Raw genomic sequence first — 21,146 nt, forward strand, 5'->3', positions numbered from 1 at the left:
ACAACATTCTTTGCTGTCCCATTGTCTTTGCATATAAATAGATTGTCAGGTTTACCGACTCTTGAACATGCAACATATAATGGTCCATGGGAAAACAATCTGTATTCAGATCTATACCTCATGATTCTAATGATTGCCCTTGAGCTTTGTTGATGGTGATTGCTAATCGACCATTCCCTGTCCCGGTGTCCCGGTCGTCATTTATATCCCCCTGTTTCCCCCGGTGTCCCCGTTGTAGTTGTGTCCCTGTGTCCCGGTCGTCATTTATATTCCCTGTGTCCCGGTCGTCATTTGTATCCCGGTGTCCCGGTCTGTATATACATTCGTTTTTTAGTTTTGTTTTTCTCTTTTATTTTTTTCCTTTTTTTTTCTTTTTTAGTTTATTTAGATTTTTAGATTTTTTAGTTTTTTTATTATTTTTTAGTTTTTTTTTCTTTTTAGTTTTTTTGTAGTTTTTACCTTCTTTTTAGTTTTGTTAGTTTTTTTTTTTACTTATGTCCTGGTCGTCATTTATACTCCCTGTGTCCCGGTGCTTTGTTGATTGCTAATCGAACATTCCTTTTGTCCTGGTCGCTTTCTCTTTGAGTGTCGTCATTTATTTTTTTCTTTTTTAGTTCTTTTAGTTTTTACCTTTTTCAGTTTTTTTTAGTTTTTTAGATGAAAATTTTTTTTAGTTTTTTCCTTTTTTCCTTTTTAGTTTTTTATTGGTTTTTACCTTTATTTTAGCTTATTTTTCAGTTTTTTCCTTTTTTTTATTTTTTTTTTTATTTTTTATTTTTTTTTAGTTTTTTACCTTTTTTTAGTTTTTTTAGTTTTTTTAGTTTTTTAGCTTTTTTACTTTTTTTATTAGTTTTTAGTTTTTTTTGTAGTTTTGCCTTTTTTTAAGTTTTGTTTTTCTCCTTTATTTTTTTCCTTTTTTTTTCTTTTTTAGTTTATTTAGATTTTTAGATTTTTTAGTTTTTTTTATTAGTTTTTAGTTTTTTTTTCTTTTTAGTTTTTTTGTAGTTTTTACCTTCTTTTTAGTTTTGTTAGTTTTTTTTTTTTACTTATGTCCTGGTCGTCATTTATACTCCCTGTGTCCCGGTGCTTTGTTGATTGCTAATCGAACATTCCTTTTGTCCTGGTCACTTTCTCTTTGAGTGTCGTCATTTATTTTTTTCTTTTTTAGTTCTTTTAGTTTTTACCTTTTTTAGTTTTTTTTAGTTTTTTAGATGAAAATTTTTTTTAGTTTTTTCCTTTTTTTCTTTTTAGTTTTTTATTGGTTTTTACCTTTATTTTAGCTTATTTTTCAGTTTTTTCCTTTTTTTTATTTTTTTTTTATTTTTTATTTTTTTTAGTTTTTTACCTTTTTTTAGTTTTTTTAGTTTTTTTTAGTTTTTTAGCTTTTTTACTTTTTTTATTAGTTTTTAGTTTTTTTTGTAGTTTTTGCCTTTTTTTAGTTTTTTCAGTTTTTTTTTTAGTTTTTTATTGGTTGGTTTTTACCTTTATTTTAGCTTATTTTTCAGTTTTTCCTTTTTTTTAGTTTTTTTTTAGTTTTTAGTTTTTTTAGTTTTTTACCTTTTTTTAGTTTTTTTAGTTTTTTTAGTTTTTTAGCTTTTTTATTTTTTTTATTAGTTTTTAGTTTTTTTTGTAGTTTTTGCCTTTTTTTAGTTTTTTTAGTTTTTTAGCTTTTTTATTAGTTTTTAGTTTTTTTTGTAGTTTTTGCCTTTTTTTAGTTTTTTTAGTTTTTTAGCTTTTTTATTTTTTTTATTAGTTTTTAGTTTTTTTTGTAGTTTTTGCCTTTTTTTAGTTTTTTCAGTTTTTTTTTAGTTTTATTGGTTTTTACCTTTATTTTAGCTTATTTTTCAGTTTTTTCCTTTTTTTTAGTTTTTTTTAGTTTTAGTTTTTTTAGTTTTTTACCTTTTTTAGTTTTTTTAGTTTTTTTAGTTTTTTATTTTTTTTATTAGTTTTTAGTTTTTTTTGTAGTTTTTGCCTTTTTTTAGTTTTTTTAGTTTTTTAGCTTTTTTATTAGTTTTTAGTTTTTTTTGTAGTTTTTGCCTTTTTTTAGTTTTTTTAGTTTTTTAGCTTTTTTATTTTTTTATTAGTTTTTAGTTTTTTTTGTAGTTTTTGCCTTTTTTTAGTTTTTTCAGTTTTGACGTCACCTGATCCAGTTTTTTCAGGTGACGTCACCTGATCCACGATCCACAGATCCACAGACAACTTATATATATATATATATATATATATATATATATATATATATATATATATATATATATATATATATATATATATATATATATATATATATATATATATATATAAATATATAAAATACAATATAATATATATATATATATATAATATAATAATATATATGATATAATAATATAATCTTCTCATTAATTTTTAAGTTAGTTGATTTGCCGTTCGGTTAAGTCAGACTTAGATGTTCTAATTTTACTACGTTCTGATTGCCTTACCCAATAATACTTTCTTGACCTTTGTATCCTAAGTAGATAAATTTCCTCCTCGCTTAGACTAAAGATCTTAAAGAGTGATTGATCGTGCACAGGGCGTTGAATCGACCTTTCAACCACTGGGTCTTTTTTTTCACGGAGGCAGGTAGGAGACCTGTCAACCAACCTTACGAAAGCTGTAGTTCAACCCCTGGTTCAGAGTTGCCACGCCTAGTGATTTCTATACTGCCTACAAATAAGCAAGTAAATCACTTGATTACTGAAGAAAATCACTAGATCAACCAAAAAATGACTAATGTCCAGCGATTTTTTCACCGGGTGGCAAACCTGTTCTGGTCCCGTGTAGACAAGCAGATGATTAATACATCATTCTACTATAGGATCTCCGTCCCTTAGATATAAATTCCCTTCTCGTACACCTACGGTGGTAGCTCAGAAGCTGTTTGGCAGGAGATAGAAATGGTGAAAAATTAGTGTAGCGAAAGGCTAAAAATCTTAGTTTAATAAAATACATTCTGTAATCTAATTCCTTGCACTTATAAGGTTTTCGTAACCCTATAAATAATTTTCTACATTTTTCATATAGTTAATCCAATTTTATTGTTAAAAATTTAAATAGCAGGGGTAGCTTTGCCTGAAAAAAATTTAATAAAACATGGCTTAGAAATAAAGCAATACATGTCCAGAAAATCCATCAAGTTAAAAAAAAAAGAAAAGAAGTACAGAGAGAGCAAAACAGACAAACTAGAAAATGAGAGATAAAAAAATGTGAGCTATGCATATGAACTTGATAAAAATATGAAATTACTGCATAAACAACTAAATGAATAGAAAAAACACGTTTTAATTATCAGAAAAAGTGTTACCAGACGTTTGGTTTAAAGTTGCTCCACCATAAAAGTGAAAATGCACCGAAGCTCCATTTTTCTTGTGAAAACGAGCCGAAAGAACGATTTACCCCCAAAAATGACCGATATGAAAAGTTCAATTCGCAACTGCCTCGAAAGTGCTAAAATGACGCAAATGCTCTCCATTTTGCCACTCTGATCAGAAACATACTGACGCTTCAGGGTAGATTGTTGCATCTTCTGAAGACACCTCAGCTACCCGCTGCAAAACATCATGTGACTATTTTCAGATAGGATTGGTTGGGAACTACAACATTGTTTAATATTATTTAAATATTGTTTAGTTATTGTTTATGTATATAAGATTTGATAACAGATTCCATTGATATAAACAGTTCTTGGGATGGTTACTTTTATTTGATCGATAATTTTGGCGTAAGAGTGAAAGTATTACATTTTTGAATTAGTTTTGTCCGCTAATAATTATTTAAACGTTGAATAATTGAATTAGAAATTTAATGTGCTGGTATTGCCAGCCTCGTGACTGCATCTGGAGGGAGAGGGTTACCGAGTTTAACTACAATCCACTGAAGTATTTTTTTCGATTCATAAATTGGTCTTAAAGATATAGCTTGCCAGTCACTGAACCTTGTTTAACTGAACCCCGTTCAATTCAACCGATTCAAATGAACACTGTCTAACTCAACCCCGATTCAATCCAACCCTCTTCAACTCAAGCCTAACTAAGCTCAATCCGCTTTTGGCTCCCCCATGCAATTCAACCCAACCTCTGTGCAATTCAATTTTCATTTAACTCACCCCCATTCAACTCAACCACGTTTAGCTCAACCCCCATTTACCTCAACTCCCATGCAACTCAATCCCCCTATTGAAATATTCCCCCATGCAATTCAACCCTCATCCAACTCAATCCTCATGCAACTCAATCTCCCTTTGACCCAATTCTATTTGACTCAGCTCTTTTTCTACCCCATTGCTGCAACCATGAAATTCAAGCTTGTTTGGAACCCGCGCCTGGGAAATTTTGCTGATTTCAGATGTATTAACAGAACGATAAATAGCTATATTTAAGGGGTGCTGAAACGCGATAGTTTCGCATTAAATTAGAATGAAAAAAACACTGAAAATAAGCGGGATGGATCTTGAAGGGGGCTTTTGGTTGATTACAGGGTGGAGTGGTGAAAAACACCAATGGTGAAGTCCATGTTGTGTTGATGCATTCCAAAAATTAGTTCTGTATCCTCCCCTGTATATAAAAATTGATCAATAAACATAGAACATTTATTTCGAGTCAACTTTTATCACTTTGGAAAAAACGGGCTGAATCACATTTTCTAGGAACATACATGGTTGGTTTAAAAATGGTTGAGCTGAATGGAATTAATTTTAATGGGGGTTGAGTCAACTAGGGTTCAATTAAACGGGGGATGGGTTGCATGAGGGTGGAGTTAAATAAAGGTTGAGTTACATGTGGGTTGTACTGAATGAGTCATACTGAATGAGATTGAGTTAAACTGTGGCTGAGTTTAGAGGGAATTTCTCACTAATTCTTTATGTGCCATATGAGGGAAAATCCATTTTGTCTTGGCCATAAATTTAAATGGTTTCCATTATATAGACAATCTCTACCTCTTTATCGGATTTTTCTATGTTGCTTCTGTTTTTCTATATTCGGGAAAATTTTTAAGGTTTTAAATATTTTTGGACACTTGTTACACCCACAACACAGCATATATGTAGATTTTTGATTATTTTAGGAAAAATTTGGCTATGGTACACGTTTTCTACAAAGAAAGAACTGGAACACTCTACATACGTGATATCCGATACGGCTGGGAAGATATTGTTGGTAAGTTCAAATCAATCATTCTAAGCAGGTAGAAGCGTTTCCATGGAGGGGGGCCACCGCTTTCAAACCCACTCAAAACATTTCCCAGACTAGTAAATTGGTCATAAAATTCAAGCAAAAAGGCCCTTAACCCTTCCTCCTAACCAAAAAATCCTTTCTTGTATCATCCCCCCCGTTTTCCCCTGAATAACAATACTGGAAACGACTATTTAAGCAAAGTACCAATAATTGTGCTGGATTATTGTTCGGCCTATAGAAAGGCGTGTCTTGTGCACATTACTATATTCAGACAATTAAAATCGATTTTCACGAAATCAATTTTTGTGCCAAAATTTCTTATTTGGAGAAAAAAGATGAAATCTAATATTAACCCTAATAACTTTTTAGTAAACCTGGCTAGCACCTTAGAGCTAAATTCAGAGTAAATTTGGTGCCCAAGAAATTTAAAGTTATGAAAAACAGGGACGGTTAGAGCTGATTCCGGTGCTCAGAAAACTCAAGAAAAAGGGAGACAAATCTTTGTTGATGTGCTACCTCCAAATTCCTCACCCCTTCCATGAAATAAGAATGTAAAGTTATAAGAACTAAAAATTAATTTGAGGAAACATTTATTGTGTTGCCTATATTGTTTATTCGTTTCAAAGGCAAGGCCGTATCCAGGGAGCGGTAGGGGGGGTATCAGATGTCACCCCTCCCCCAAACACAAAACAATGTTTTTCCAACTCGTAGAAACACATAAGAAATGAATATAATTTTGTTCTTGAGTTTCTTAAAGTTATATTTTGTACCCACCTCCCCCGAAAAAAAGAGCTCCTCCCCCTAAAAAAATCCTGGACACAGTCTTGTTCGAAATGTACTACAATTAGTAAGTCGTTATTCCAAATCTAGATACCTTAGGTTCCCAAAATTAGGAAACTACTAACCCGAGTTCTGGTCTGAAGGAACACCGACCAGGCTACCGAATTTCTGATTCTAAAAGAGTCCCATAAACATTGAAATGACCAACAAATGTAGCACAAAATGGAATAAAGCTAGAGAATATAGAATACAAGGAGTTTCAGTAAAAATGAAAGAGCTTCAACTCACTCTTCTCATGCAAACACACAATACATTGTTCATATTCTACTGCTCTTGCCAATAAAGTTTTACGTAAGTTCAGCTTTCATTATTTTGCGTGTTTTTCATTTGCATATTTAAATCTTTCATTTGAACTTGCAAAGCAAAGTTCAAATTTTTGACTCTCAAAATATAATATCCCACATAAAATATGGCTAAAATGAAAGAACAATTTATGGGAAACACACTTTTATGGGAAACATACTATTGTTAGAGCAAAAATAAATTTATTTAAAAATTAATTAGCTAATTAATTTAACGTTGGTTAATTTGAAAACGTTTTTATTTAATAAATGATCATCTAAAGTTCGGCACAAAAGTTTGCTTCATCTGAAAGATCAAATCTGACTTTACAAATTTTACAATTCTATTCTACAAAGATTTTTTGTACTTTCGACAAAATTTTGGAGCAATCTCCTCAACAAACTCAAATAAAATACAAATTTCCCAGCCCCAGGTGATATTGGAATGGCTCTATTTTTTTGCTCAGACGGTGCATGTTTCCCTTCTCGCATAACTATCCATTATATTCATTAGTGTGAATTAAGGAAGGGGTATATATTTTTTCAATATATGGGGACGTGTACAAGGGGGGATATTCCTGGGTTTGAATCCCCTCCTCCTAAATTTTGTATAACTCGTAAAAATGTAAAATAAACAATTTTTTATTCTTTTTTTTCAAGTTTCCTTTTATATACCCCCCCCCAAAAAAACCCTCTCCCCGAAAAAAATCCTAGAAAAAACCTTTAGATGAGAGGGGGGAGGGATATTTTTTTCAATGAAAATGCCGAAAAAGTAATTTTCATGAACTATCAAATAGGTATTTTCCAGAAGGTAGCAAAATGATGCCCATCCCATCAACACCACTGATATTTAGTATGGAGGTAGTTTGTCTACTCTAGTAAACCCCTAGAAGCAAAATAGTCCCAATTTTTTATCTATAGTTTTCGTAGAAAGGACCGTCATGTAATACATCTTCAAATGTTTCAGCACCCCCTCAATTTTCAGTCGGAATTCGCTACATACGGAATTTAATTAACATATTTTATTTTTGCCGGGTACTTCGACTATGTTTATAGCAGGTCTTACTTCATTCATATGCTGGTAAATTTCTTCTACAATTTGATCTGTAGTTAATCTAAAAACAAGTATGTTCAATTAAAGCTCTTTTATTTTGGCTTCTCAGTTTTAGGAAGGAATCTACTTTAAGTGTGTAATAGCTAAGGTGAAAAAATCTGGTTAAATTTCATAATAGTTTAACAAAAAGGATTGATGCTTTCAAAATAAGATGGACCTCTGTCGCTGCTGAAATTTTCATCACCAACTCCAACACCATTGCTCTACTTTATTGAAGCATTGTCTTTAAACACAGATTTTCTGGTGTTGTTTTAACACAAATGGTGTTTGACACAAATGTGGTGTTTTAACACATATTATACGATGAATTAAAACCCCAGGCTGTAAGTTAATGGTCATTCGTCAATCGGTAATCAAAAGAAACTGAAATCTGAGAAGGTGAATAATTTGAATATGCTTTACTTTACAATCCTTTCTGCAAAAACTACAGAAGGGAGATTTAAGCTTTTTGCTTTGAGAGGTTGCTAAGACATACAAGTTATCTCACGAATAATTGTGCTAGAAACTATTTCTGGAAACCGTGAAACCATAGAAACCAGAAACTAGAAACTATGAACTATTTTTATTTTAACCATCTTAACATTCTTTCTTTCTCTCTGTGTTCTTAGCCATAGTTCTGGGGGTGTATCATGGTGATTGTGCCTTTATTGATTGTTTTATCTGAATAAATATCTACTTAGAATAGGAAGTGCTCACTTGGTTTTAGGCCTGTGGTGCCTGCTATGTAGTACCACGTGATTGTTTATAGATTATTAATTGGCTGAGAATTAGGGAATCTTGCCAATCACATAAAGAAAGATTGATAATATTGCAAGCATTTGAATTAGTTTATTAGCACTAATACTTTTGAACAATGCTGACATCTACGAGTAAAAAAAATGCAAGTTATTTTTTTTTTACCCAATCTGGGGACGTAAGCGTGGATTGCGTGACGTATGACTGTATAGAATTGAGTGAGTTAAGAAATGAAGTATGTGGAAAGTGTAGGTTTGGTAAGAGATGGCTGGTGAATGTAATGAGGAATGGATGTTTTGCAGGTGTAAAAAATTGAGTACGATTTCTCAGGTTGTCAATGGAGCAAAGAAGTAGATTTTTATGATTTGTGTTTTTTTTTAGTTTATGTTATTCAACATTTATGTCATGTACATATTACTTCCATTATTTAAAAGTAAATTTTCTTTTTGTTTTGTATTGCCATGGCCATAGGGCATCATTTTTTTTACTCTTAAAATCCTTTTTAGTTATTGTTTCAATATAATACTATCCAAATATTCACTGGGATAAAAATGAAACTGTTATCAGAAATGTGAATTTAAATTTCCCTCAGTCGTTTCTTTTAAGACACTTAACTCTTTGCCTCAATGTAAGTACACGATAATTTTAAATGAACTAATTTTTATTCCATTCTTTCCGTTCTTAATTTTTTTTTATTATGTTTTCATTTCTAGCTTCTATTGGAGGTCTACTGGGCCTTGGAGTTGGCTTCAGTTTCATAAGCGCAATTGAAGTTCTGTATTTTCTGCTGATTCGCTGGTGGAGTTTTGTATGTCGATGAAAGTGAATACAAACATGCATTTATTTAGAATATGTATGTTTGGTGGACTTTAATTATAAAACTCATTATTGATGATTTACAAACCCTTTTAGTTGATCTTCAGGATAATAATGATAGCCCCACAGGCAGGTGAGAGGGTTCTGGGACAAACTTTCCTCTAAAATGAAAAGCTTATCCTGATTTGTTTTTTATATTCCTATATTTTGCTGTTAATTCACATTTCTTTCTGAACAAATTATTAATGGGAAAAGTTCCATCCGCAATCTCAGTTTCGGCAACTAGAATCTTTAGGCTGCTCATAATTTCTGATTGATAGTGTACTATTAAAAAATAAATTTAAATTAGAGACAATCGTATATACTTTTGATCTTTGAACTGAGTTGGCATAGTTGAAATCCATCTAGGAGAAATTCGTGGAGTTTTTACTGAAAATGAAACATGCTATATATTCACATATATTACTAAGTTACATTACTTTGCTTAAAAAAATTAACTTCTGAAAAGAAAAAAATAGAACAGCTACTAAGTGTAAAAAGCTACCAAAATTTCAGTCTCTTTTGTTCCTTAAGTTTTTATGGCACTTGGTATTAACCAAGTGACATTAGCAATCGCAAATTCTGTCGGTCTGTCGGTCCCGGTTTTGCTACTTTAGGCACTTCCAGGTAAGATAGGACGATGAAATTTGGCAGGCGTATCAAGGACCAGACCAAATTAAATTAGAAATAGTCGTTTTCCCGATTTGACTATCTGGGGGGAGTGGGGGCCCGTTAATTCGAAAAAAATAGAAAAAATGAAATATTTTTAACTTACGAACGGTTGTGCTGATTATTTAAAGAAATTTGAGAAGATGGGCAATAAATTGAAGCTTGTAATGTAAATCCCTTCTGAGTGACTTTTTTTTACAAGTACTGCTGCTCTGTAGAATCTCTTTTCTTCGTCAAACTTCGCAAAAGCTCTAAACTGGTCCGTTACACCAGGCATTTTTCCAAACTTGCTAATATACGGCTCTTGAAGTAAAAAGATTTCTGGATTTAATCCTACTGGAAATTTCTGTAACTGTGAAGATGCCACCAAAGAATGTTGGAGGTTAATTTTCAGGAATTTTAAAGAGTTAAAGACATGAATATTAGCGGTAGCTTAAGAAAGAGTGCATTTTTAGATATCTCCTCTTTAATTTGACAGTTCAAAGGAGGCATGCAGCTCGCATTTAATATTCTTTCTACAACAAGATACACAAGATGGATGGATGGAATAAGGCAAGGGACAATTTTTATAAGTATGGTTCCCCATACACCAGGCACAAGCTTGAGATTTCGTCCACTCGGATGTTGTTTGAACATACCTACAACACTTAGTACAGCGAATCAAGTTAATATAGTCATCAGAACAAGTTATCAAATTTGAAACCACGTTGATTCAAAAGTTGAGACCGAACCTTTGGACTAATTTCCAATATTACACTGTGAGACTGCCTTTATTAAAAAAAACGATAACTATATTTAACTTTTCATCATTTTTGATTAGATCTGTAATTGCTCGGTTTGATTACATAATATGCTGAACGCAATCGTTGCCTTCGCCAAGATCAGTTAGATCATGTAAAATCATTCGGGGTAATCTTTTTTTAGTTCTTTAGGAGTATCTTTTGTGGTCTCGGATTTACTGGAGAAGACCAACATTGCAGTTTCGAGGTCTCGCTGGGTTTCCATTGATAGGATTATTTTACTGTTTCGGCCTGGCGATACATTCATCGCACATATTTTTTTTTAATCCTCTCTAATGACTTTTGTAATGTTATACCTTACAGGGTTCATTATTTGTCGTAATTTGGACCAACCTGTAGTTTCAGCATTATGGGCTTATTCAAGGGGATTTAAAACAAGGCAATAAGTTTCATTGTCTTTGACAACAAGAATTAGATTTCATTGGGTTGTTTAGTGGGACAGTCAGAGGAACTTGAGATTTTTTGTTTATTTCCATTCGCTGGCAATCGATTCTTTTTGAATATTCATTTTCTCTCCTTAGCAAACAAGCATTTTCTTCATTGATTGAGTGATACAAGAATTGTAGGCGGTCACATATTTGAGTGGTGTTCATTTTTCTACCAGGGATTTTTTTTTCCTAAAGCGTCTTTAAGGGTAGCTAATAAGTTGGCAATATTGTCCATTTCTTGTGATCCAATCAATTCTTCATCGGAAGATATTTCACTTTCAGGGCAACTCAAGAAGTCAAATATCACACGATCTCTGTCTTAGCTTTGAATCTATTCTAACAAACCAGGGTTAGGTTTGAGACAAAAACAACAGAGAAAAATGAAATGCTTATATAAATCAGTCTATATTCAGTCTCTGACCTGTTAAGACATATTTATTCTCTTTCTTAAAAGGATTAAATCCCAGTTTTTGAACAAATGTTGAAAAAGGATTAAATTCTTAGTTAATTAGAGACTCAGTTTATTCAGTAATAACAAAGTATTATCCGAATGCATTTGACCGGCTAACAACAGCCTAACGCGCGTCCGTTACCTACCTTTATGTATTTTTGCTCATTTATTAGAAAAAAAAAGATCTGAAGATTGAAAACTGTAGTGAATTTTATGTGGCAAAACGAAAAAAAAATTGAAACTGTTGGAGCAGTAGCTGCCGGACTGAGGTTCATCAAAGCTGTTTGCCATGGTTATATTAAAAGGCTTAAAGATTCTTGAGGAAGGCGATTTTAAATTTTTTGTCCTCCTCCAACCCCTTTTTGCTGTTTTATTTAGTATTGAGAATGGTTAGAAAAAGGAGAAGGTCAAGCAGGTGGAAGAAGTTAAGGCGAATGTATCGGCATCGGATACTTCAGTATCGAATCACTCCAGCTGCTCCACTGAAATTCTGAATAATTTATCTGGATCAGTTAAGTCCATTGAATCCCGATTATCACACCTTGAGAATTCTGATGCTAACCCTCAAAGGGAAGTCTCCGTATTAAAATCTAGAATAGCTACTGTTGAAAAGTGAGACAAAAATGACAAAAGTAAATTATCTCTATTAACGGAGGAAATTTTTTGTTTAGCCTCTGAGTTATCTTTATTGAAAGAGAGTACTATGAGAATAGAAAGTAGAGCTACTGAAAAAAATTATTGCTTTGGAATGTCCCAGTTAATGACGAAGAATCAGCTAAAAAAGCCTTTGAAAAAGTAATTACTGATGGAATTGGCTTGAATCTGGATTTTGAATATTCAGTGGTAGACATTAACCGTGAAAGAAAATTGATCAAATTGGAAAGTGCAAAAAACCCGAATTCTTATATTGATAACACTAGGAGGTTGATAAAAAAGTCAGTTTTGAAGTATTCTGATATCTTTGTGACGGATGATGCCCCGCAGTCGGTCCGAGAAGTTCGAAGGAAACTATTTACTGTGAGGTTAAGTGAAGTTAATCGTGATGATGTTAGGGTGACGAAATCGATCCTGCCACTTTTGTGTATGCGCCAGTCTGCAAACACTGAACCTGTAAAATTGACAAAGTAAATAAGGATTTTAGGGGATCAGTTTTGGCTCATATCCCTCATAGATTTGATATTCATAGGGGTGGATTTGGAAGTTCTGTAGAAGAGTGAAGTTTTTCTTTTTTAGTTATTTTCTGTATTTGATTTGTTTGAAGGTTGGGTTGGACGCACGAAGGGATAAATTGAATGAAATTAAGTATAGTAACAAAAATACGTGTGAACAAACATTTGTGTGTGTTATTTTCTTTTTGTTCATTAAGTTGTAGTTTGGATTGAGTGTTTGCTTGGTTGTTGCATTTTGGTACTTACAGTGTCTTTGGATTCCCTTGTTTTTTTTTGTTCGTATTTCATATTGAATTGTCTTAATAATAGGCTATCACTAATTGAGAAAAACCCCGTAGATTTTTTTTTGTGGAATCTGATGTTATTTTGAGAGATGTATTTGATGTTATTAGAGAAAATAACCGTGAAAAGAAATCGTCTAAGCATGTCTTTTTGTTTCATTTTGTTGCAAGTTACTAAACATCCCAGGAGAATGTTTTTTCTGTATTTCATTTGAATTTTCAAGGTTTGGATTCTTCTTAAGTTTATTTGGTTGAGTTAAGTTCAATAGTAGGAAATATTGGTGTTATAGGTTTAACTGAAACATGGTTGAAGGATCATTTCGATACTTTATTGGCAATTAATGGTTATAATTTTTATGGAAAGAGCCGAAGAAATCAGAGACACGGTTGGGTGGTTTTAACAATTTTTCACAATTCCAGCACTTTTAGTTAATATATTTCGACTCTCCACTCTATCATCGGATCATTCACTTATCATTCGACTCTATCATAAAAAAAGATGATATTGCATAAAGAGGGAAAGCATAAGCCTTCCCTCTTTATGCAATATCATCTTTTTTTTTAAAATTACATTGATTTAAGATTTAACTTTCAATATTTTTATTTTTCAATACTCATAGCCCTCAAATCTAAAAAACCTTAACAAATTTTGGGTTTTACACAACTAAGACTTCTTGTATTCAGATAAAAAAAGTTTCTTCACACTTCAGCTCTTCTCAACATTTTTCTAATTACTTCCCTTCTTAGAATTAATTTTGACATTTCTGGAACTCGAAACCTTAGCATATCAAGAATCTATTTTTTTTTTTAATTTTGCATGTCATAGACTTAATTTTCACAATATGACATCTGAAAGCACTCAATTTTAAAGAATTTTTAATATATTATTCAAACTCTTATAATTCTAAAACTTTTATGAATTTTGAAAACGCAATACTATCATGCTTTGGGGAGTCTTCAAGTCATTGAAAATGACATAGTTCCAAGATCTAATTTTTGCAATTTAAACTTTAAAATTTTGCAAATAAAGTTGGAGCCATCAAATTTAAAGAATCTAAAAACACCTTGCATTTTGACACTTCAAAATTTATAATATTTATATTCTGACATAACAGTTTCTTCACACTTTGAAAATCCTCAAATTTTTAACGATCTTGAAAATTAATCATTATATTTGACAGGTTTTTTTTCTTTCTTTTTTTACAAAATTTGTCAAGTCATTGGCATAATTTTTGCGGTTCGACTACTTGAAGCCTTCATATTTCGAAAATTTTACTTTTAATTTTTACACTCTGGCAACACAATACCCTCATACTTGATGGAATCCTAACTTTTTCAAAAGCGCAATATTTTTAACCTAATTTTCATAATTTTACAACTCGTGCGCAGCTATGTTGGCCTCAGGCGGCATGGTGCTGCGGTGACTTAATAGTAGTATTAGTAATAACTTGTCCAATTTTAGGCTATGCTAAAAAAAAAACAAAAACAATGGCGTTTCAAGATATCGACGCAAGTACTGGAAATCGAAAGCCTAACCTCAACCTCAAATTCTAGTCTCAATCTCAACCATCCCAACTTCATATTCTAGTTTTGTCTTGTAGTGGCGTAGTGGGATTGATCTCTTCCGGGTAATATGTGACCCGGAGTTCAAACTCAGCTGCAGTAACCCAATACAGGCACAGAAATTTAATTCCAGAGATGAGATTATAAAATATAAATCGTCTCCACAGCTATCATCAAGAATTCAAGATTGGAAAAACTAATTAATTGTACAAATAAACAATGAAAATGTACTCGATTTTATTATACAAACAAAACTCATCAAACTCTGAAAGATAACTATAAAATCACTTTTAACAATATATCAAATAGACATAGTAAATTCAGACATATATAAAAGTCTGATGAATGATAAAATTGATCTTCTGTGAAAAATGTAAAGAATTTTTTCATTTCTTTTTACAAACTTTATTTTTGTTTCAATTATTTGATTATTTTTCAAGTATTTTTAGTTTTTTTGAACCATGGGATCTGGCCGGTTGCAGAAATGTATTTTCAGGTCATTCTTTTTTCCTTTCAAGTAGGAAAAAATTACCTGACGAAGGTATTAAAAAGCCAATCTCCATTATACATTTTTCTCCCAATGACACAATGTCAATTATTGTATAAATAGAAATCAAGATTATCATTTCAATTGACGAGCCAGAGGTTGACGAGCCGGAATAGCCTAAAACCAATGCTTTCCCCACAGTATTTCACAGAAAGTAAAACAATAGAAACTAGTCGGTTACAGAAAATTTGTTTTGGATTTTTCAATGAAAATACTAAAAGCCATTTTGAATGAAAATATCAAAACAAGGTATAACAGAAAGGGAAACATTAGAAATTAGTTGGTTAAAGAAGTGTATTTGCAGATTGTGCATATGTGAAATCAATATCAACTTTAAAAATCATTTTTAATAGAGAGTGCAACTACCTCTATTTGTTAACAGAAGTGTCAATTCAAGTAATGTATGGAGGGGTGGGTGTAAAACATATTTTCAGAAATTTAGGGGAGGGGGAGGGGCAATTTTTTTTTGGATTTTTCAACGAAAATACTAAGTCATTTTGAATGAAAATATCAGAAAAAAGTATTTTCAAAATTAAATGGGGCGGGAGGAGGCAAATTAACTACCCTATTGAATATGAAAATCTTCCACAATTATCCCTCGGTCTTCAGGCTATAGTCATTGCACATTTTATAGCACACTCTTCTAACAGGGAGCTTGTATTTACTTTAAACAAAATCTAGCCAGTCGGTGTAATGGATTCACCGACTCCATTATAATATAGAAGCACATTAAATGTCCATCAAAATGGACATTTTAGTCATCAGACAAGATTAAATTCAGGCACTGTTTCGCAATTTGACCCTGTTCAAAATCCAACTGTCTGAAGCGACTCGACTGTACCAGTGTGTCTAAGCTTACCCTTAAATCTAACGCAAACACAGGGAGGAAAAGTAATCAGTGAACAATTTAAAAAAGGAATGTATACATTTGAAGAATAATCTCTGACTAGCCTTATAAAACACAGTTCAACTCAAATAGCACAAAATAAATTGCAAGGATGAAAAATTAAGGATCTTGTTTTGATGAAAAAAAAAAAAAAAAAAAAAAAAAAAAAAAAAAAAAAAAAAAAATGGAATTTGACAAATATACATTTAAAAATACATTAATTCTCTAAAACTTCTAACGTTTTTCCATTTGGACAGGAAAAACACCTTTTTCCCGTAAACCAAACGGTGCAGCTAAAAACATGTCATCTAGGATTTTGAAATCACAAAATTGCAATTAGCCCTATCACGGTTCAATTTTAGCGCCACCCTGGTGCCAAACATCTGTATTATTTTTCACCAAAAACTCAAAAAGGCAATTACTTAAAGATCACATTAAGGGGTATAGGTATAAGAAATAAATAGCACAAAATTAGTGCAAGTGTCGGAAAAAAATCACCAACACCATCTAGCATTTGGTATTTGTCATTTTTTTTATTCAGCAACCTTGTTTTTTCAAAAACTGAGATCAGACACTTGTTACTACGTTAATTTTGCCTTAATATTACTCTAAAAAACGCCAAACGCTAGATGGGGTTGTAATACTTAGTTGGACACAGGAGCAAGTTTTAACTCTTATTAACATGGAAAAAACAGAAAAGAGAGTCCAGAGACATTACAAGAATTGTGATTTTGGACGAGAATATTGTTCGGCACCAAGACAGAGCTAAATTCAAAATGAAATACCGAAAAATCCTTCATTTAATACGGACCATCTCTATTAGGGATGTTGTGACACAGACCTAAACCTTTCTATTGTAAAGCACTCATGAAGTGGTGATGTTCAAAGTAAATATAGCTATAACACTGACAGTACTGTGCTCCACTGTTGTGTTGGCCTTACGCGGTTTTCTACTGGAATACAATGTCTCTACTTATTTTCTCACTCTATTGGCTAATAGCATAACACGAGGTGCGAGTCTCAACAGATCTTACACAAGGCCAGAAGCTAGATATAAGAGAATAAATTCAATTTTTCGAGTCCTTTTTTTAGGCTTCTGCCTTTATTCATACAACTACTACTAATTGATCGAAGGACTTAGGCACCTAAGTTTAACATAACTGCACGAACGTCGCCCTCAACCCATTTTATTCAACACTCCACTCTTCACACTTCTCTCGCGAGTTTTCTTCTTCTTTCTCTTCCAATCCGATCTAAAACAGTCAACTGAACCGTCCTAGCCAAATGGTTAGTGCCCTAGACTTGTAGTCCTGAGGACAGGGGTTCAAGTCCTCATGTAGGTGGTCATTTGGTTTGGAACGGGTTTGATTGTGTGACTCTGTAAGTTCACCCTGAGTCGACCCAGTTCCAAATGGATCAGCGAAGAAATCGCGGAAAAAAGTGAGATAATTTGTCCCCTCCCCCCCAGCCACACATTGCACTCCCGACCGAAAGCAGAAAATCAGGAGATCGGAATTTGCGCAACAGAGACCATTGGTCAACATGCAAGAAACTTTTGACGGCCTTTCATCCTTCATAAAAGACAACAGCAGGATTTATCACTAGCCTCTATCTTAGTAAATATAATATTTAATACCCGCAATAAGTCTGATCATAAGCAGGTTTTTCTTTTAATCCCGATCATTACACAGCTTAAATCTGAGCTCTTCTCTGAAAAGTTCAAAGAACGCCTGAAAAAACTCTGAAAGAAAAGTAACAAGGCTGTTTCAACTTTACAAATAATCAATTTCACTTGATTTACCAGCTATGTTTTAGATTTTAGACTCAAAACTTGCTCATTTCTAGTTTATTTGGTAATTTCTCGTTTTACTGAGATTTAGTCGAGTTACATAAGGTGGTAACATAGGTGTATAGTAGCAGAAAGTTAACCAATATTCTGTGTTTGGTAATGTTTGGTAATTTCTGGTTTTACTGATATTAGTAGCCAAGTAACATAAGACAGTGGTAGTATCCAAATGAAAGCAAGGAGTGGAACTAATTAATTGGAGTAATCAGATTTAATTTGAAGATGAAACACGAGCAAGGGCGTATCAATAATTTTTGTGCGGGGGGAGGGGACTTTAGGAAACGCATGAAAATTTTGGTTATATTCACTTTTGTTCGTTTTCATGAGTCACTACATTTTTTTTTTTTGGGGGGGGGGGGTTGGAACCCGGTCCCCTTCCTAGATATGGCCTTGAACAAACAAATATTTGTTGTATTAATGAAGAATAAAAATAGGTACAATAATGTATTTTTTGTTCCACACTTTCAGGTTGGGATTTAGTTTCGAATGTTCAAAGTCGCAAGAGGTCCAAACAGGAGCAGTTACAAAAACTTATAGAAGTATATAGTCGCAGTTTAGTCATAAATAATCGCAGTAAAAGTAGTAAGGCGGTAGTAATCGGGGGGAGGGAGATGTACTTCTCTATGTATTTTGTGATAATTTATTGTTGAATAGATGAACTCAAAATCAGTCTGGTTCAGACACACAAGTAGGTATATTTTTTTACTTGATTGATATGAATCAAGCATGTACAATTGAAAGCTCATCAAAGGAGAAATCATTTAAATAGTAGAAAAGGGGAAAATTAAATGACAATAATGAGAAAAATATTGACTACGAAAAATATGACATTTGGACAAAATGACAAAAAGGATAATTAAATAATGACAATTATACACATGTAACAGTGGATTTGAGCCAAAGCTCCTATGTAGATACTCCTGATCTGAATATGAACCTATGCTTATTTCAATGGCTTATTACAGTTTTATAATACTCATCAGATTTTCCCCCGACTTAAGACTATATCTACAGATAATTTTTCTCTAATCCATTTAGTGATAGGGACCTATAAGTATTTTTTCTTTCTTAATTGCATCTGAATCAGACATATGGAATTGAATTCTTATAAAGGTAGAAACCGTCCATACAGTAGAAAAAGGGAGAATTAAAATGACAAATTGACAAATGACAAAATTTCATTTTGACAAAATGAAAAAAAAGACAAAAAGAACAGTTAAAGAGTAAATGGCAGTTTTGGAGACATTAGGGTAGATAAGACCCAAAATTTTCACAGATAAAACCTCCATCTGAATATCAAGCTATGCTTATTTCACTTGCCTAAGATTTATAGCACTCATCAAACTTCCCCCCTAACTTAACAGATCATCCATATCCTTTTTAGACAAGGAGTTTAAATTATTACTATTTTGAGACAAAGGCATGTACCGACCAGTAGTATTTGGCTTCATAAAATTTGGTTGTGCTACACCACTTCCCAACAAAGGTATATCCTCAAAACCCCCCTGATTAAATACAGGCCTTGGTTGAACAAAGGAGTTGGTCACCTGTGACCCTAAAAGACTAGTATGAGATGAATAGTTCGAAAAAATCGCTGGATCTGAGGTAGGTTTATGCGATAGACTTAAATTCTTTAGATTGGAATTTATCAATGATGAAGTAAGGTCCTTTGGGGTATAAGGGGGCAGTTTCATCGGAGCTGGTGCAGGAGGAAGGGTAAGCGTTGGCCCTGTCGGCTGACGTGCAGGCTTCTCCATAGAGGACCTGAGAAAAAAAAACAATAAGTAAGATATATAATCAATTTGAATTATTATATATATTGTGATATGTACTATTATAACGATCTAAAAGCCTTGAGTTCGTGCATTCAATAGAATACAAAAGTATTCATGACATTTTTCGCGGAGGCCAACAATATAGCTGTTAAATAGAACGGGAAGAAAAAATTCTGCCTTGGCGGATCCCTCTTCAGAGAGTGATCCTTCTTGCTTGGGGAATCTGCTCTTTATATTTTGAAAACGGGACCTTGAGATGGATTTGAAGGCGAGAATACATGCCACGAAAAGCCTTAATGGTGCAACTATCTAAAACCCTTTTAGGAGCAAGATTCCCGAGCTAATTCCCGATTAGTTCGGGGATTACTAATTTCCAATTAGTTCGGGAATTAATAGTTTCCGATTAGTCCGTGAGTTTCTTTTAATATGTAAGCGAAAAAAACTAACGGCAACATTACGAAGACGGCCACATTGATTCCAGAAGCTCAGTCAAAACCTTGCAGAAGAATAATCAGAAGCACATCTGGCAGGTTATCTGAGCATATTACAGAGTCCCATACGAGGTCGTCTGTCAGGCACTGCGGCCTTTTCTGCGTACTGGAGAGCATGACCAATTTTCATGCAGTAAATATTGAAGAGGAGGCGCTGTTCAAAAATTAAAATAGAAGAATTATTCATCAACAATAGAAATTAATATCCGCAAATGATAAGGAACATATCCTCAGACAGTTGAACGTGTAAAATAAGAAAAAGAAGTTTTTTCAACTTAAATCAAGGGATAACATTAAAACTCAAAACAAACAGAAATCATTATATACAAGAGGGTTGCCCCCTCCTTTTTTTACGCTAAAGTTGTTTTAGAACTTTGGAAAAAGCTTAATAAACCAATTAAAGGTCCCTTGTGTATCAAGAGTCATTGTTCAATAATTGGGACACCAAGTCACACTTTAGCGAAAAGAGCGAGGAATTGAAGAGAGGGCAACCCCCTCACCTATGAAATAATTTCTGTTTGTTTCGAGTTTAAATGTTGCTCCTTACTTTCAGTTGAAAAAATTGCTTTTTAATTAATTTCTGATGGTTTTTGAAATAATACCAGGAAATCAATTCAATCACAGAAATACTCCGTGGAAAGGTCCTCCCACGTATCCCCTCCGACAAAAAATCCCCCAAAGTATCCGTATACTTTCCAATAGCCAATATTATATGTAAATAATGGACATAGTTCAAAGCTTCTGCCCCTTCCCCCGGGGCGGTGGGGTTTGAGTCATCCTCAAAGACATAAGTATTAGATCTTTCGACCATGCTGAGCAAAATGGCAACCTCAAGTTTTATCGGAAGATTTTGGGGGAAATCTGGACATAGAAGGGGGCCGGCTACCCTTCAACAATTCTGGTCACTTAAAATGGTTAGTTCATTCCTGAAAAAAGCAAAAAAAACTAAAAAATAAACACGCATCCGTGATCTTGCTTCTGCCAAAAAATGCAAAATTCCACATTTTGGCACATAAAGCTTCAAACCTCCAAAGTAAGGTTTTCTGATATGCTGAATAAGATGGTATGGATTTCATTAGGGTCATTTGATGTTTTGGGGGTATTTCCGCCCTTTTTAAAAAATTGGGCAGATAGCAATTAAAATCACCAAAACACCACAAAGCAAAGACAGCGAACGAGCCCTAACTATGTATTCAGCTAACTTGTCATAATATCAAAAT

The 21,146-nt window shown here is 33.0% G+C and overlaps 2 protein-coding genes across 6 annotated transcripts in view; one reads left to right on the forward strand and one right to left on the reverse strand.

Moving 5' to 3' along the window:
• Window positions 1-9,330, forward strand: part of LOC136038831 (pickpocket protein 28-like) — a 57,197-nt gene extending 47,867 nt beyond the window's left edge. Inside the window, exons 9-10 of the mRNA XM_065722242.1 lie at window positions 5,086-5,177; window positions 8,879-9,330. Of these exons, the coding sequence (XP_065578314.1) occupies window positions 5,086-5,177; window positions 8,879-8,985 (199 nt within the window). The 3' untranslated portion in view covers window positions 8,986-9,330. The remainder of the gene's footprint in view (window positions 1-5,085; window positions 5,178-8,878) is intronic.
• LOC136038829 (SCY1-like protein 2) overlaps window positions 3,071-21,146 on the reverse strand; it is an 80,853-nt gene continuing 62,777 nt past the window's right edge. For 3 of the 5 annotated variants that reach the window (XM_065722238.1, XM_065722237.1, XM_065722239.1), the window contains one exon: window positions 14,604-19,424. In XM_065722238.1, coding sequence (XP_065578310.1) covers window positions 19,013-19,424 — 412 coding nt within the window. In that variant the 3' untranslated portion in view covers window positions 14,604-19,012. Of the gene's footprint in view, window positions 3,570-11,780; window positions 12,477-14,603; window positions 19,425-21,146 lie in introns of those variants that run through there. The other 2 variants (XM_065722241.1, XM_065722240.1) reach the window with 2 other exon arrangements.

The sequence above is a fragment of the Artemia franciscana genome, chromosome 18, assembly GCF_032884065.1.
Source record: "Artemia franciscana chromosome 18, ASM3288406v1, whole genome shotgun sequence".
NCBI lineage: Eukaryota > Metazoa > Arthropoda > Branchiopoda > Anostraca > Artemiidae > Artemia > Artemia franciscana.